This window comes from Nothoprocta perdicaria, unplaced genomic scaffold (assembly GCF_003342845.1).
Source record: "Nothoprocta perdicaria isolate Ctin4 unplaced genomic scaffold, notPer1 scaffold_67, whole genome shotgun sequence".
NCBI classification, from domain to species: domain Eukaryota; kingdom Metazoa; phylum Chordata; class Aves; order Tinamiformes; family Tinamidae; genus Nothoprocta; species Nothoprocta perdicaria.
This window is the reverse complement of record NW_020455943.1, coordinates 2,751,917-2,766,978: the sequence shown is the minus strand read 5'-3', so window position 1 is coordinate 2,766,978 and position 15,062 is coordinate 2,751,917. Positions and strand designations below refer to the sequence as shown.

Below are 15,062 nucleotides of genomic sequence, written 5' to 3'. Positions count from 1 at the left end.
CGTGCTCTGGGTGTCCCTGCTGGAGCAGGGGGCTGGACTAGATGGTCCCTAGAGGCCCCTTCCAACCCCGGAATTCTGTGATTCTGTGAAGATGCTGCTTTGTTTGTACCCATGGTATGGAGTAGATTCAAAGTGTCTGGAATGAGAGGCTGGTGATAATTAGAGAAAGAGCCGCTTTGTAAGGATTTACTCTCCAAAATTGTCGAAGGAAAGGCTTACGTTGAACCAAGGTTTTCATGAACCTCTCATGTGCTGATGAGTCTTGTGTTTTCTCTAGATGTGCCAAAAGATAGTTAAATGAATACAGGTTAAATGAATGTATCAAACACTGTCCTGACTGTTTCTATGAAGGCAGTTACAGTAGTTTCCAAAAGATTTTGCTAGCAAATGGAAGAGAATTTGAGACTTGGAGTAGTGAACAAAATGTGACAAAAAGAGCAAAAGTCTGGCATTTATTAGCAAAGTGATGTTCCTAATTTGTCATGGGAAATTCCTTGATGTGCTGAATTTAGCTGAGTAGTCCTCGTCCTTTTTTAGCTTAATGCAATGAATTATTTTGAGCTAATGCCAACAGATTATGGAGAATGGCAGTAAAAGGATTTATTTTTAAATACCTGGTTTTTGTAAAAGAAAACATATTACAAATTTATGTGAAAAAAAATGTGTTTTTTGTAGGTAATCATTGAATGGGACTCCAGAAGCAGGTTGCTGAGACTGACAGAAAAGTGAGTATGCAGGTGTTCGTTATTTTTCATAGAAAATGTACTCTGCTGATTAATAAACCCTTACTATGATTTTTGATCATCCGTATTAATCATTATTTTTAAATCGCTTCAAAGATCTGTTCTCAATTAAGTATTTTTCTTGTGCGAGATTAGGGTAGATAATCTTACATATCCTTCCCCTGACTATGTCCTGCTCTTTCTTTCTTTTATCAATTATTTTTAGTAGCTAAGGCAAAAGGGGAATTAGCAAAGTATGATTCTGGCGTTTTCTTTTCCATTTTCAGCCACAGACATTGCACAACTGGGGAGTTAAGTGTGTCTGCAACTGTCAGAATATTCTTTGGCTCCTCCAGTTTGTGTCATCTGACGCAGCATGACAAAAATCTCATGGTGCTGGTTGTATTTCCCCCTGAATATAGTTATTATTTTTGATTCAAAAGACACATTATTTTTCTAGGAAGAGAAGCTCTTTTGTTCTGCCAGATACCAATTTAAAACAGGAAAAATGACATGTATAGAATAAATTTAAATCACTGATGCATCATGGAGCTTTGTCGCAACTGTTGGAGTGATGTGTCATGTTAATCTGTTTCTGTATGGTCAACCAAAATTATAGCATTACATTAAAAAGCAGGAATTGTTCAGTCTTGTAACAGAGGAGCTGAAACTTTTAAATATTTCCCCTGATTTTAGCTGAACAATCTCCATGTTTTTGTAAGGTATGTCTGTGTGAGATTGGTGATAGAGCTGGTATTTGGAAAATGCTTGAATTACAATAGGACTCTTGTAAGTATCTGTAATTAAACTGACTATGTTACTCTAATTCCCAGTTCTTGCAAAAATCTGAGTTTTATTTTAAAGAGAGCATAGCACAAATCTGTGCAGGGTTAAGCAGTGTCTGCCACAGGTATTGGCCTGAGTTAAAACCACTTTCAAACTGTGCCAGATGGTCACTGCTCAGGTTTGTTCTGTGTGCAGAATGTAAATGGCTCTTTCAATAGCCTGGTGTATCAAAGTTGTGCCAATCAAACTGGGTCTGTTATCTCTTACAGAGCTGTTAACCTCCTACAGAAGAGGTTAACATGGACTCTTTGCAATTCAGATGTTTAAGGAATGATGTTATCAGAATTTTGATTTCTAGCTTTTTTTTTTTCCTGACTGAAATTCTCTAGTTATTTTCTGTAAATAGGTAGGTTCAATTTTCAAATAATTTAAAAAGGAAATGTATGTACCGAGCCAGTGCTTAATATCTTGCCACGGGAGATGCTGGCGAGTGTTTTTTCTCTGCTGGCTGAGTTTTGGCTTCTCACAGAGGCTTTGGTTTTGGTTAATGCTCTTTTTCTTGTCCTTAGTGGCGTATCGGAGAGACGAGATGTGGTCTGAAGGGCGATACGACTACGACAGATTTCCAAGAGAACGCTTTCCTCCCAGGATTCATCCTGATGCAAGTGCACACTATGTTTCTGTAGGACTGGGCTTATATAACTGTAGGGGCTGGGTTTCTATAAATAATTGGGTTTCTAGTAATCCTGAACATATTTTCTCCTTCCTCCTCTTCTGTTCCTCTCTTGTTCATTTAAGCCAAAAATCTAGCAAATGAGTCTGCACAGAGATGATATGATGCCTGCCCAAGTAGACCTTGTATGTTTTTCTGCCCAAATCCCTTAAAAATATGAGATAAATTCTTATCTTATGTTCAGATAAATTGATATTTAGTTTAATTATGTGTAATCGCACACAATTATTTTGAAGAATTTGTGGGAGGACCAAAAGCAATAGCATATTGAAGTTTTCACTCAGAACTATTCTTTTAATGTTCATGCATTTTTGAAGTGATTTGAGATGGTAAAATATCTACTTCCAGCACTGTACTTGTTACTAGTGCCATTTTTAATGCCATGTTTAACGATTAGAAACAAATGTTGGTAACAAACTTCTAAAATAGGTATTTACTAGCCAAGTGATATTTTGGAGCCTTGCAAGTGAAAAGCTTGCCAAGAAGAGTGTTGATGGAAATCTGTTTTGGAGGCATGAGGACTTCACTATACGTTGTATTTGCAAAAGTAAAAAATACACAGTCTGGTGTTGCTCTTTGCTAGGTTAACTTTAGAATGCTTTGAGAAAGTCACCGTGTTAAAGAAGTAGATGAAATAATGTTTTTTTTTTCCTCTCCTTTGTATCTGTGTGAGATCACTGAAGAAGAGAGAAAATGGGGTTGGAATAACAAAATTGCTGCATTTTCAGTATACTAGAAGTCAGCTAAGTTTGCACAAAAATATTTAGTCAGGTGCTTCTCCAATCTCCTTAGGAAGAGAAGGAGGATGTGCAGCTCCTGCTCGTATGGCTCTGCACCTGCTTGGCAGCTTCTTTCCTTGGAAGCCTGTTCTGTTGTGGCTGTTTGTGCATATAAAATGTGTTTGGCCAGACAAGCAAAGTAGCATGGATTTAGTCATCAGTGCAGTGTGTCTTATGAACACTTCAGTGTTTGCTGGTGGATTGGTGTGTTGGGACTGAGGAAGCAGTGTCTCTCTTTCAAGAGAGCAAGGGACTTGGCCAAATCCAGTGTTACCTACTATATCGGCATGGTCTCCTGAAGTGGGTTTTTGAGTAAGGTTAAAGCACAGAGCAATTTTGCTTTAGCTTCAGATCATACCTATCCTTTCAAACTGAAAAAAAAATATTTTGGGAGATGCTCAACTTGGTGAGGGTTGATTAAGGCTCGTGACTGTAGATCTGCACATAACCTCTGCTTTGTATCAGTGTGGCTTTCGGCTGCCTTACATTGCCCTCTAGTGAGTTTACTAGGTCTCTGAAATCAGAACTTAAATTTATTTTATTTTATTTTATTTTTTGCAGGATAATATTTAGCAGTTCTTTAATTGAACACTTTTTTTTTTTCTGAAAAAGAAAGGTTAGTTTAGTTAGTTTATGATTTCTGCAACTAGGAAAAAGTTCTATTTTGTGCACATTTTTTTTCCCACCTTCCAAACTGCACGTGCTGATTCAAGCCTGCAGTTTCTATCTTCAGTTTTCTAAGATGTATGAGAAAAGATCATGTTAAAGGAAGATGACTTAAAAGATAAGCACTTGTGTTTGTTTTCCCTTGCTTTTTTTTTACTTGTGATTTAGTTTATATAATACACAGTTCTTTGAAAATAAGTTTATTTTTCTAGTAATTTGTGCTTACTAAGGAAGAGATGTCTTTGGTAAATGGTGTTTGATTTTTTTTTGAAGGAAATAGAATAATTCTGCATCACAGCAAAGAACTATCAAATACATGTGGAAAAGAAAGGATGGAATGTATAGGAAAGGTCTGTCTGTTCAGCCCATACGCTGTCCTCACTATAATCTCCATAGTGTGGTGGATGTTACTGACAAAGTGTAACATTTAAATGTAGCTCTTGGCTTTATAACCATTTCAGGTGTAGCTTTACTTACTGCATTCTGTTCTTAAGTTAATGGTGAAGGTGTCTGAGAAATATATGTCGCTGAAGCTTTAAAAAGAAAAGGACTAATGGTTTTGCTCTGTGATTTCAAAAGAATCTTTATCTACATTTGGGATTTTCCCTCTATAAGTTAAGCTAGTAGTGCTAAAGGGTTGCATCTACACCTAATGGCGTCCCGTTAGAGCAGTAAGCTATTCCAACATCAGATTGACCTGTCTTGTCTAATGTTCAATGCGTATTGTTCCCTTTGCTATTTTAACTTTAGATTCTTACTTTCCAATATTTAAGAAATAGTTTTGTTGTCGTTTAGGGGTTTTTCTTGTGCTTTCGCAGTTACTGAGGCCCTAACGATTTCCCTCGCCCCGTGGTTTAGGATGACTACCACAGGGTAGTGAACATGGTGCCCAAGAAGCCGCCTCTGCTCGAGAGGCCGGGGGACGGCAGCTACGGCCGCTACGACGACTACAGCGCCGGCGACTACAGAGCCTACGAGGAGGGCCGCAGCCTGGCGCACGAGCGCCGCAGCGGCCCCGCGCACCGCGGCGCCCGCAAGGTCGCTCCCCGCCGCTCAGCGCCCCGCGCCCTCCCCTCCCGCTAGGCCCTCAGCGCTGAGCACTCACTGCAGCGCTCGGGGAGCGATAGAGAAGAGCAGCCGGGTTTTGCTACTGCTGTGCTGCTGTTGTGCTCCTGAGGCGCTTGCGGTCGGTGATGCCGTGGCTTGCTGCTGCTGTGGTTCCTAGCTCCTCTATGGACGTGGAAAGGAAGCCTTCTCCAGTTTTCTGGAGAGCTCAGAAAGTCTCGTCTGGGAAAATGGACATTGCTAGAAGCCCAGGCAAATGCAGTGGGAAGTTATCTACGTGAAATAGATTGCGCTTTTTTTTTTCGTATAGAACAAGTCCTTCTATGCAGGACTTGTTGAATTTCTCTTTTGCAGAGATATTCACTGATCTAAATTCTGCCAGGATGTTGGTTACATTGTCTTCCAGAAGCTACATTTAGGTAGAAAAAAAAGTGTTTTTTTTTTTTAAAAAAAAGCTTATGTTTGCTGCTTCCTCTGATTCCGATAAGAATTTACACTACAATGATGAGATTCTTCCTCCTCCCCGAAAGTCAGGAGTTCATATGCATATTTGTGAGAAAACAGAAATCTTCATCGTTCTTAGTGTTTCATACAGCATTTCAAGATACTTGTGGTGCTTCTTTTCTTTTCATAATGACAGAAAAGAACAAAAAAGAAGTGGTTGGAGTGAACAAACAGAATAAATCTCTCTGCAAAAGATTAATTCTTTTAACTTATTCTACACTAAATCAGTAACATGTGACTGCTAACTGTATTTCATATCTGATGCTGAGATGCATATCACACATCAAGCTCTGTATGTGTTGCAGGATGAATCAGGATACAGATGGCCAAGGGATGATCATTCTATAAGTCGGCAGCCCGAATACAGGTATGTTGTAAACCTTGACAGCGGTGCCCCACAGAGGGCCATGTAGGCTGGAAAACTGCCTCTGCCAATCTCCTGCTCAAAGCAGCCCAGTTAGGATCCTCTCTAGATGAGCTTTGAATTTTAAATCAAGAAATTTCTGGGAAGCTTCGTTTTAACAGCAAATGTGCTGTCCTTCCCCCTGTGATAATCACCGAAAAACTGCTTGTCCATCTTTGTTGCCATAGTCCTTCAAATAAAATACGAGGTTTTATATGCTACTTTTACAAAATTATATTTTAATGTACATGTAAATATTACTACCTGCAGTAAGCAATAAAATGAATGCTCTACATTTTTTCAGTAATCTTAAAAAAAAAAGTTCTATAGACTCTGACAAAAACGTGTTGCAAGCTGTAAGTCTACTTTGATCATAGTCTGCCTTGACATCTAGAGAGGTCACATATATATCATGTACTTATGGTCACTTACGCTTTGAATGTAGAAACAGAGAAGATCTCCTGTTTCAACCTATCAAACTGTTTACTTGTTCTTTAGGAGTTCCTTTTTTTTTTTTTTTTTTTTTTTTGGTAATGCATATTTTGTTCTAACACTCAGTGTCAACAAAACTGTTCTCACTGTACCTGTTTTAAATACTGATCTGTTTTTAAATACTGATTTTCTGATCTGTAGTATCAAAAGAGTTCACAGACAGAGCAGTAAAATGACAGGGGTGTGGAAAAGGCTGGATATTTCCATAAAACATATTAATTGATGTGACCACCGTTTTTATCTCTGCCTCAAATTCCTCTCTGTGGAATGTTAGGAAAGTATTAAACAGTAGGACTGTAGCGTACATATGTTTGCAATGATGTCTGATATGGGACTGTTTGATATGATAAATGGAGACTCAGACTCCATTGTCCAGCTGATTGTTGGTAAGTTGTGGTGGAGAGTCCTCAGTGCCAGTCAGGCTGGTGTCCCTGTCCCCCTTAATGCCACCACTGGGCTCCTGCTGGTGTCCATATCCTGTATTTCCACCTCCCAAGACCTTTGCTGCATTTCTGGCCTGACCAGGCCTGCATTTCTGTGGGCTGCATCACTGGGGTCACAGAATCCCTAAGGCTGGAAAGGACCTCTGGAAGTCATTTAGTCCAACCCTCCGGTACACACAGGGTCACCTGGAGCACGTGGCACAGGGCAGGATCCAAGCAGGTATGGAAGACCTCCGGAGAAGGAGACTCCACAACCTCTCTGGGCAGCCTGTGCCAGGGCTCTGACACCCTCACAGTTAAGAAATTTTTCCTTAAGTTCCTGTGGAACTTTTAGTGCTTCAATTTGTGGCCATTTCCTCTAGTCCTATCAGCGTCCATTGTAAATACCATGTTCTACATAGACCAGCTCCTTGTTGCTGTAACCTATATGAAGTTAGGGTTGTATCATGCCAAGATAAGAAAAGGAAAATGCATTAGCTATAAACGCCTGGTCAATTAAGGGAAGTAGCTTTTTCACCTACATCAAATAAAATAAAACTGCAGGCAGGCCAAGAAACAACCTCAGGGCGGAGGCTCTGCGAGCTCCATACAAGGCCTGTAGCCTGTTTCAAGCAACAGCAATTCCATCCTACAGGGCTGCACAATTGCAGTGTATCTCTGTCCTTTTGAATATAACACTTTAAACAGAGCATTCCTGGATTGTTACATAATTTCCCAGGAAAAGAGTTGCGTAGTGTAAGGTTCTTCTCTCAAGCTTGTTTCACTGAGCCTGGGAGCAATAGTAAAGGGTTTCAAAAAGTAGTTTGTGTTGTGTAGAAACTTGTGGGAAAACTCTTTCATCTTCTCTCCTCTTTGGGAGGGTTAGTTTAAGCCTAGTTTCGGCCAGGCAGTTGATTCTGCACAGAACAAGAGTGGCCCCCAGTGGTCAAAGAGATTCTCCTACGCCTTTCCTCTTGGTTTCTTCTGTTAAAAATGAGAGGATAAAATCTCAGCCTGTTGTGTTGGAGCCATGTCTCCTGTTTGAGTCTTTAGAATGTATGACTGGTATACAATAGTTATAAGAATATGAAAGAACTTTGTAGAGATACTTGGTTCAGTTGAGGATGTGGAGTGGAAATGTATTTATAATTTAATCAAACCTTTACTGATTCATTATCTAAATGCACTTCAGCATGTCCCACATCTGGCTGAACAGAAGAGAACAGGAATATTGAATATTCCTGGATATCAAATCCTGTGATGAGGCTATTGAACACTTGTATACTTGCATGCTTGGAAATAATAGGGATTGTTTTTTGCGTATTGTTTGTGTAGTGGATCTCAACAGAGGAAATCTAAGTGCAGTCCTCAGTGTATGTTATCTCCTGTGGTGACAACTCTTAATTATCCCTTGTCCTGAAAACATTTACATTGTAAAACATAAGATTTGGTAATGATTATGTAGGACCAAGCTATCTCTTTGGATGTGATGAAAGCCATTCTCTGCAAGTTCTCAGGGAGTGCGTCTGAAGTGCCTTTTTCCTTTGAGGTAAGAAAAGGAGACATAAGCTATTTTTTAAATACAAATATGAGCCATTGCTCCTGTTTTGAACCGTGGTAGGTGAACAACTATCTTGTCATAATGTCATACTTTATGTATAAAAAAAAATGGAGGATGGGCTGGGCACAGGATTCAAAAAATATTCCCCAATTTCCAGTGCTGAGCTAAGGAACTCTTCTGAATTTGTGCATTGTGCATCAAACCAGAATTCCTTCACCTTGGTGAGCGGAGAATTACTTGCACACAGGACGGTCATTTTAATGCTTTAATCCCTGATGCTATAAGAACTGTGAAATTTAAGTTATGAGTGGAGCAGAGCTCAAATAACACATGACTTTTTTTGTACGTTTATCATATACTGCCTGTGATGTTGATTGCTCTTCCAGGGCTGTGCTATTACCTGTCTGTAATGTTATGTGACCTGGGTTATTTGAAGCACTTGACCCTGTTCTTTTCATGAGTGTCACATTGTTGGAAAAACTGCAGGGAGCTGTTGACGACCTGTAGTGATACAGCCCTTCCCTCTGGGCCTCCCAGCAATGGGTTTTATGAACTGCCTCCTTGTTTGGAATTCAGATAAACACTTCTGTGTGAAATCCTTCAGGAGATTAGCTGTTTCATTTTAGTCCTACTGCCTTTTACCTTTTTTGAGTCCTCAGAGGATTACTTCATCTTGTTTTCACCAAACAGAGCTCATTTGTTATCAAATACATGAAGCTTGGCGGTGTAAAATGGGTAATACTCGTACTCAAAGAGGAACTGGAAAGTGATGCTATTGTAAATTCCAGTTATATGTACATTAACTTTTCTATTTAAACTTACCCAAGGTCCAGATTTTTTTAAAGTAAAGATTGCAATATGTGCAGACAAAGTGTTCTGAATAGAAAGTAGTGGCAGTTGATACCACCTAGACTCCTGACGAGTGGCTCACACAGGAGACTCTGAATATCTCCCCTTTAGTTATTGCTCTGCATATATTCTCGTTTGCTAATGAAGAAAATTTGCCGTAAAGCAACAACAACAAAAGAAAATGGAGCAGTGTGTGTGAAGATAGGATATAGTCTTAGTCAGGGTCTTAATGCACCTGGTTATATAAAACGGACCTATTGATCTGCAGGGCATCAGGCATATTGCTTATTGTTTATTATACAAAAAGGGATAGTAGAAATAAACTTGTCTGAGGAAAATGCTGAGACTTCCATTTAAGCAGCCAGTCATCTGAGAACAGCTGAGATTGTTCTCCCAGTGCAAGAGGGACGTGGAGCTTCTAGAGAGGGTCCAGCAGAGAGCAACCACGCTGATCAAGGGAGTGGAGCATCTCTTGTACGAGGAGAGACTAAGCAAGCTGGGCCTGTTTAGCCTGCAGAAGAGAAGGCTGCGAGGGGATCTAATTAACATGTATAAGTTCATGAAGGGGGAATGTAGGGAGGAAGGGGCCAAGATGGACTAGATGATCTCTAGAGGTCCCTTCCAACCTCAGCCATTCTGTGATTCTGTGGGATTCTTCAGTCCTGTATTTTGATTTTTTTAGAATCAGTGGCTCATTGCCTTTCATCTGAGTGCCCTGTGTGACTTTCTGAACATTAAGCTTCCCATTACGTCCTTAGGGAGGTAAAGTATTAACATCCCCATTTTTGTGGAGAGATCCAACCTTCCCAGTGAGATTAATGTGTTTACTAAAGGTCATGGAAAAAATTGGTAGCCAGTTGGAGGATGGAAATCAGCAATCCTGGCTTTCTTGTCTCTACTTGAGCTGCTGTTTCATTCACTGCTTCACCTCCTCCTGGAGCAGTATGTGATGATAGGATATTCTAGAGGAAGGCTTTGCATTAATAAAATAATTGTTCTTTGGTAAGAACGGCTGCTTTAAAATGAAGCCCTTGGCAAGAGGTTCTTCATATAGGAGCTAATTGGTAACTTATCCCTTTTCTCAGAGAAGCAGGATTTAATATTCCGGTTCTCTGAGAGGTTTTTTCCAGACACATCACAGGCCAAGGCAGTTATCTTTGCGTCATCCCTTGTGCAGTCAGCTCTGAATCAAAGAATAAGGATTGGGTTTTTTTTTTTTCTATTTTTTTTTCCTAAGTATTTCCATGAATTAAATGAAACAGTGAACCTATTTTGAATATTTTATGTTCACTTATAACACAGCGTATTGTAGGAAAGTTTAAATTTAACCTGACGACCTCCCACAATATAATGTAAACTGATCTTTGTCTTGCTTATAGAAGAGAAACTTAGCCAAAGGGATTTATGAGATGGTGCTAAAAGTGTCCATAAGTCTGCTGTTCTGTTGCCATATTTGACAGGTCTTAAGGGACGCTATACAAGAACCTCATTCTTTATTAAAAAGTATGTGTGAAGGGAAATCAATGTAGCAGTCTCCCAAAGAAAATGGCCTTGCTTTTGACAGGGATTGATAAATAGAGTTCTAATCATATTTGTTAGCACGTGCTCTGCTTTTTTTTTTTCCTTTTTTTGAGGAGAGGGAATTCCCCAAACTCAAACTTTGCCAGAATATTGAATATTTCAAGTGTTCACACATGCTGCTAGAGTAACCCGCGTTTCTTCATGAACTTAAATTACATTTTCCTTACCGTACATTGCTGCACACCTGTAGACAAGGGCTTGTCTGCAGCGTTCTCGTTGCAAAGTCCCCTTTATTAGGCCATCAGCTGAACCCGTTTCCCTTGCCTCCTGAATCCTTTCTTTGCAAGGTGGAACCCTTTGGAGCAAGATAATAGTCAAGAGCTTCTTTACAAGGAGCTTTTACCTCATGCTTTGTAGTTAAGGGCTTTGTCTTATACTTTGGGTCTTATGAAACTGTGCTAATGAGTCATCAGTTGCTTCATTCTCTTTGAAATGTTTTCTCCTCCATCTCCTTTCCAGCTATTTTATACTTGGCACAGACAATACATATATGCAAACTGAGATTTTTTTATTGTTTAAGAATTTTATTTTGATACTTGGCCAGAAATTACATGCATCTAAATATATTCCTAATGCTGTAGGTTCCTTTGGAGCACAAATTTTTATTTTGAGTGGATTTGTACAATGCAGAGCTTAAGCAGATATTAAGATTTTAAAACTGCCCTCTATACTCCCTCTATAGAGGCTTCGGATAGTTAAGAACTGCTGAGGACTCTACACTGTGGCAGGTGGGTGCAACTGAATGCAAAAAGGCTTCAGTTCAGACAAGCCTCCCTGTATTTCCATGATAAATCTGTTTCCTGGTTTAATTTTGTTTTAAACTCTCTGACTTCTGTGTATGTAATCACTTGTGGTTGCTTCTGCTGCCATAACTTTATCTGACTCTTTTCTCACTAAGAAAATTGTGTCAAATTGAGTTTCTGATAGGATTTATGTTGGTGTGAGCTGCTTGGCTTGATCTAGAGTCATATTAGAGACATCACTCAAGGCAAGGCTGCTGTTCCCCTGTCACTGGAGAGGGAGGGAGGCCGACAGAGAGGCCTTCAGTGCTAGAATTTTTCTTCCCACACTCCACAGTGTAAAAATATGTGGAGGAGGTGAAGATTCCTCTTGTTTTTAACTGTGTGTTTTTGCTCGTTTCTGCTTGCATTAGGGTTATTCTGCAAGGGGAATGTTACTTCTGCTATTGAACTGATAGTACCCAAGCAACTGCTTTGAATATTTTTTTTCCTTTGCATTTCATATAGTGATCTTTATTGAAGGTTTCTTTGCAGAATTTCTCATTCCTATTCTGAAAAATATTTTCTTTTTCAAAATTCCATCTGGATGATTTTATTTCTTTTAGGGGATTTTGCAGCTCTCTGGTTTAATTGCTGCAGCGATTCCTGTGGGTAATAGTGAGGTTTCCATTTCATTTTGCAACGATGTCTTGAAAGTTTGTTTTTCTAATCAAAATATTTCAAAGTTTCTCATATACAGGAATTGTCAAGTTAGCAGAATTTCTCACTGTATGAAAACTCTTACTTTTTGTCCTGCTGAGCTTATTATTACAGAATATCTGGCATTTTAAGGAGCTTGGTGCATGTGTAATTTTGTTTCCCACTGCACTCCAAGGTTCCACAAAGGCATAGAAAAGTGGTATCATTGCTTACGTGGTTTAAAACAGTGCTTAAGAATTTTTAATTCCAGCTATCCACAGATCAGAAAAAAATCATAGCGTGTGGAGACATTAAAGTTAAATTTTGTGTCAACAACATGGATTTGTTACTTAAAACCAAGTCACTCGTTTGGAAAATGATTCATTTATTATTTATTTTATTTATTATTATTTTATTATTAATTATTAATATTTTATTGGTGATGTTTGCTGTATGTATTGATGATGTTAAGGAACTGTCAGGAGGTCCTTGTTTACATAGAGTAAATGGGCACCAGGAGCCTCCTCACAGGCTGCTTTCCCTTGGGATCGGGAGCACCAGGTCTCTCTGGTGCTGAGGAGCAGTTTGTTGTTGTTGAAACCTACTGGAAATTCCAGGGAATTAAATTCCCCCTGCAACAGGGTGGGTGCACTAGGATGGTTTTACTTAGATATTATTTCTTTAAGGGAACATAAGTTGTCTCGCTCTTTCTTGATTATTATTATTATTTTTTTTTTTAACTAAGGAGTGGGATACGTTGCACATTTCAGTGGTTACTTACCATATACAGTCTTTAGGTAAGGATTTTTTTATGCAAAGAGCAGGTTCTGGGTGCAACATTTCCACGTGTAGCAGCTGGTGCATCTGTGATGATCTGTGTCTGAGGAAGTGTTTGCCAGTGAAGAGACTCAATCTCACACAACTGCTGTTATTTAAAAAAGATCATTCTCTTTTTGCATAACGATTATGCATGTTAGTTTTGAATAGTCTTCTTGATAAGAATTTATCTAAACATACAAGGTTCTTTCCCTTGCACATGTAACTTTCTGATGTTTGCCTATGAGTCGCCGATAGGCTTCTGCTTAAGTGCAAGTGGATGTTGATAACGAGATGTGCAACGGTGCAGCCAACTATTTTGATGCCTTTTGCCTCAAATTTGGTTCTTAGCAGTTACCTTGTGCTTGTTGATGTCTTGTGTAGTATGTTTAAGTATTTTTGGAAAACATGTTTTAGGGAATGCCATTTGGAAAGAAAATAGGAAAGAGTTTATAATGCACTGGCCTATCATTGAGACCAAATCATGTTTGATGAGGTAGAAACAAAGGATGAGTTTTATGATATTTATCCTCCTACGTGCATTTTTGGAAGAATTTTGCACAAGGGCTCTTAAGTGAGGCCCAGGGTTACAGTAACAGTCGAGTGTGAGGTTGAAAGGACTAGCAGTGAATGATCTTCAGAAACTTTCTGTTTAGTTACAGTTGTTCATCTCTGCCCTAAAACTTGTCTGCTTTGCAGAATTTTTTTTAATTAAAAGTTTATATTTGAATCTGTTTATTACTCATAGCCGGAATGTTGTGTTTTCAGTGTAGTTTGGATATGTATGTATATTATTTTTAGAAAAAAAAATGTTAATATATAACTACTTTGAGTCTTTTGCTGCTAACTTTAGCAGGTCTTAATGTCAGCCTGAGGGACTATTATTCCATTGAATAACAGTAATAAGTACAGGAAAGTCATGAAGTCTGACCCTCCTATAGTAAAATCCAGTTCCACAGTAGTTTATTCCATTGAATAACAGTAATAAGTAAAGAAAAGTCATAAAGTTTGATCCTCCCGTAGTAAAAACCAGTTCCAGGGGAGGCAGGAGGTAGGGAGGAGGAGGAAGGAAGAGTGGGGAGGTAGCCAGAGTGGCAGCACAGATCTGAATCAGTGCCACTTGTTACGGAGCTGCACTGCAAAATTAGCCATTATTGATATTGCTGAAACAACCGAAAGCTACAAAAGGAATTTATCTAAATAAAATAATTTTGTAAAAGAGGTGATGGTGGTGGAAAATGTATATTGAGCTAAGTAGACGTGTAAGAGGATATATCCATCTTAACACAAGACTTTCTTGTTTTGAACAAACTTAGTAGGTACTTGAGAAGATGAAAAAAAGGTGAAAAGTTGGTTGTGTACACAAAAATTTCCCTTGTGTGTATAATGAATCTTGAGAAACCAAAAAGCCAGGGTAGCTTGCTAGTTTCTATTAGAGAGTTGAGGTTTCTGTTGCGGAAGACCAAATATCTGCAAAGTTTTTAGGAGTGAGCAAATCGGACCTGCCTGGCTGATTGCCGTGTGTTTCACTTTCATTTAAGCGTAAAAATATAGAAATGAAGGGGCCAAGTTACTCATTTATAGGGGAGAATTGAGCATTTTTCTGATTTTATATATCTTATTAAGAAAGAAAGAGGAAAAAAACCCTATAATGGTAATGTACTCTTTGTCAGTATTACTAACACAAAGTATTGCTGCTTACAAACCTATTCCACAACATGCTTTTTCCTTTTGCAGATTTTTATTGATAGTATTACAAAGTTAATCACAAAGGTTGATCAACTTAGTATATTCTAATACGGTACATTATTTGATGCTTTCCACAAAGTATGAAGGGACTGATGGCATTCTGCACCATACCAGTGAAAAGCCTTAAGAAATCCTTTAACAGTTTCATAGTTTCTGCATTACTGTGTTTAAGAATTTTAAACATATTCTTATGTTAAGAATAATAATATATATACATTTTAAAAAGCTGCCTTCATTGAATTACTTATGGCAAGCACTGACTGTCTGTTGGCATGTTGGCATTTCTTTTGTAGCCAGGCTTTTCTGAAGCAATATAAGTGGCAAATGCTTAAAAAATCCAAACTTGCTCTGTTTAGAAATCTGGCAATAAAAGGTTGCATAACTCTTAACAACACTTATTTTCTCTGCAGTCTCATGTTATTTTCCACAGTTATTTAATAGCTTTTTCAGCAAACACTAGGGCTATTTCAGAACTTCCACAGAGCTATTTACTTGCATTTTATAGCAAGTTACTAT

The 15,062-nt window shown here is 38.7% G+C and overlaps 1 protein-coding gene across 2 annotated transcripts in view; it reads left to right on the top strand.

Annotated features, from left to right (window-relative positions):
• The first annotated feature begins 78 nt into the window (after positions 1 to 78).
• PPHLN1 (periphilin 1) overlaps positions 79 to 15,062 on the top strand; it is a 57,386-nt gene continuing 42,402 nt past the window's right edge. Inside the window, exons 1-4 of one of the 2 annotated variants that reach the window (XM_026050277.1) lie at positions 675 to 725; positions 2,078 to 2,169; positions 4,545 to 4,724; positions 5,561 to 5,622. In XM_026050277.1, the coding sequence (XP_025906062.1) occupies position 725; positions 2,078 to 2,169; positions 4,545 to 4,724; positions 5,561 to 5,622 (335 nt within the window). In that variant the 5' untranslated portion in view covers positions 675 to 724. Of the gene's footprint in view, positions 115 to 674; positions 726 to 2,077; positions 2,170 to 4,544; positions 4,725 to 5,560; positions 5,623 to 15,062 lie in introns of those variants that run through there. The other variant, XM_026050278.1, reaches the window with a different exon arrangement.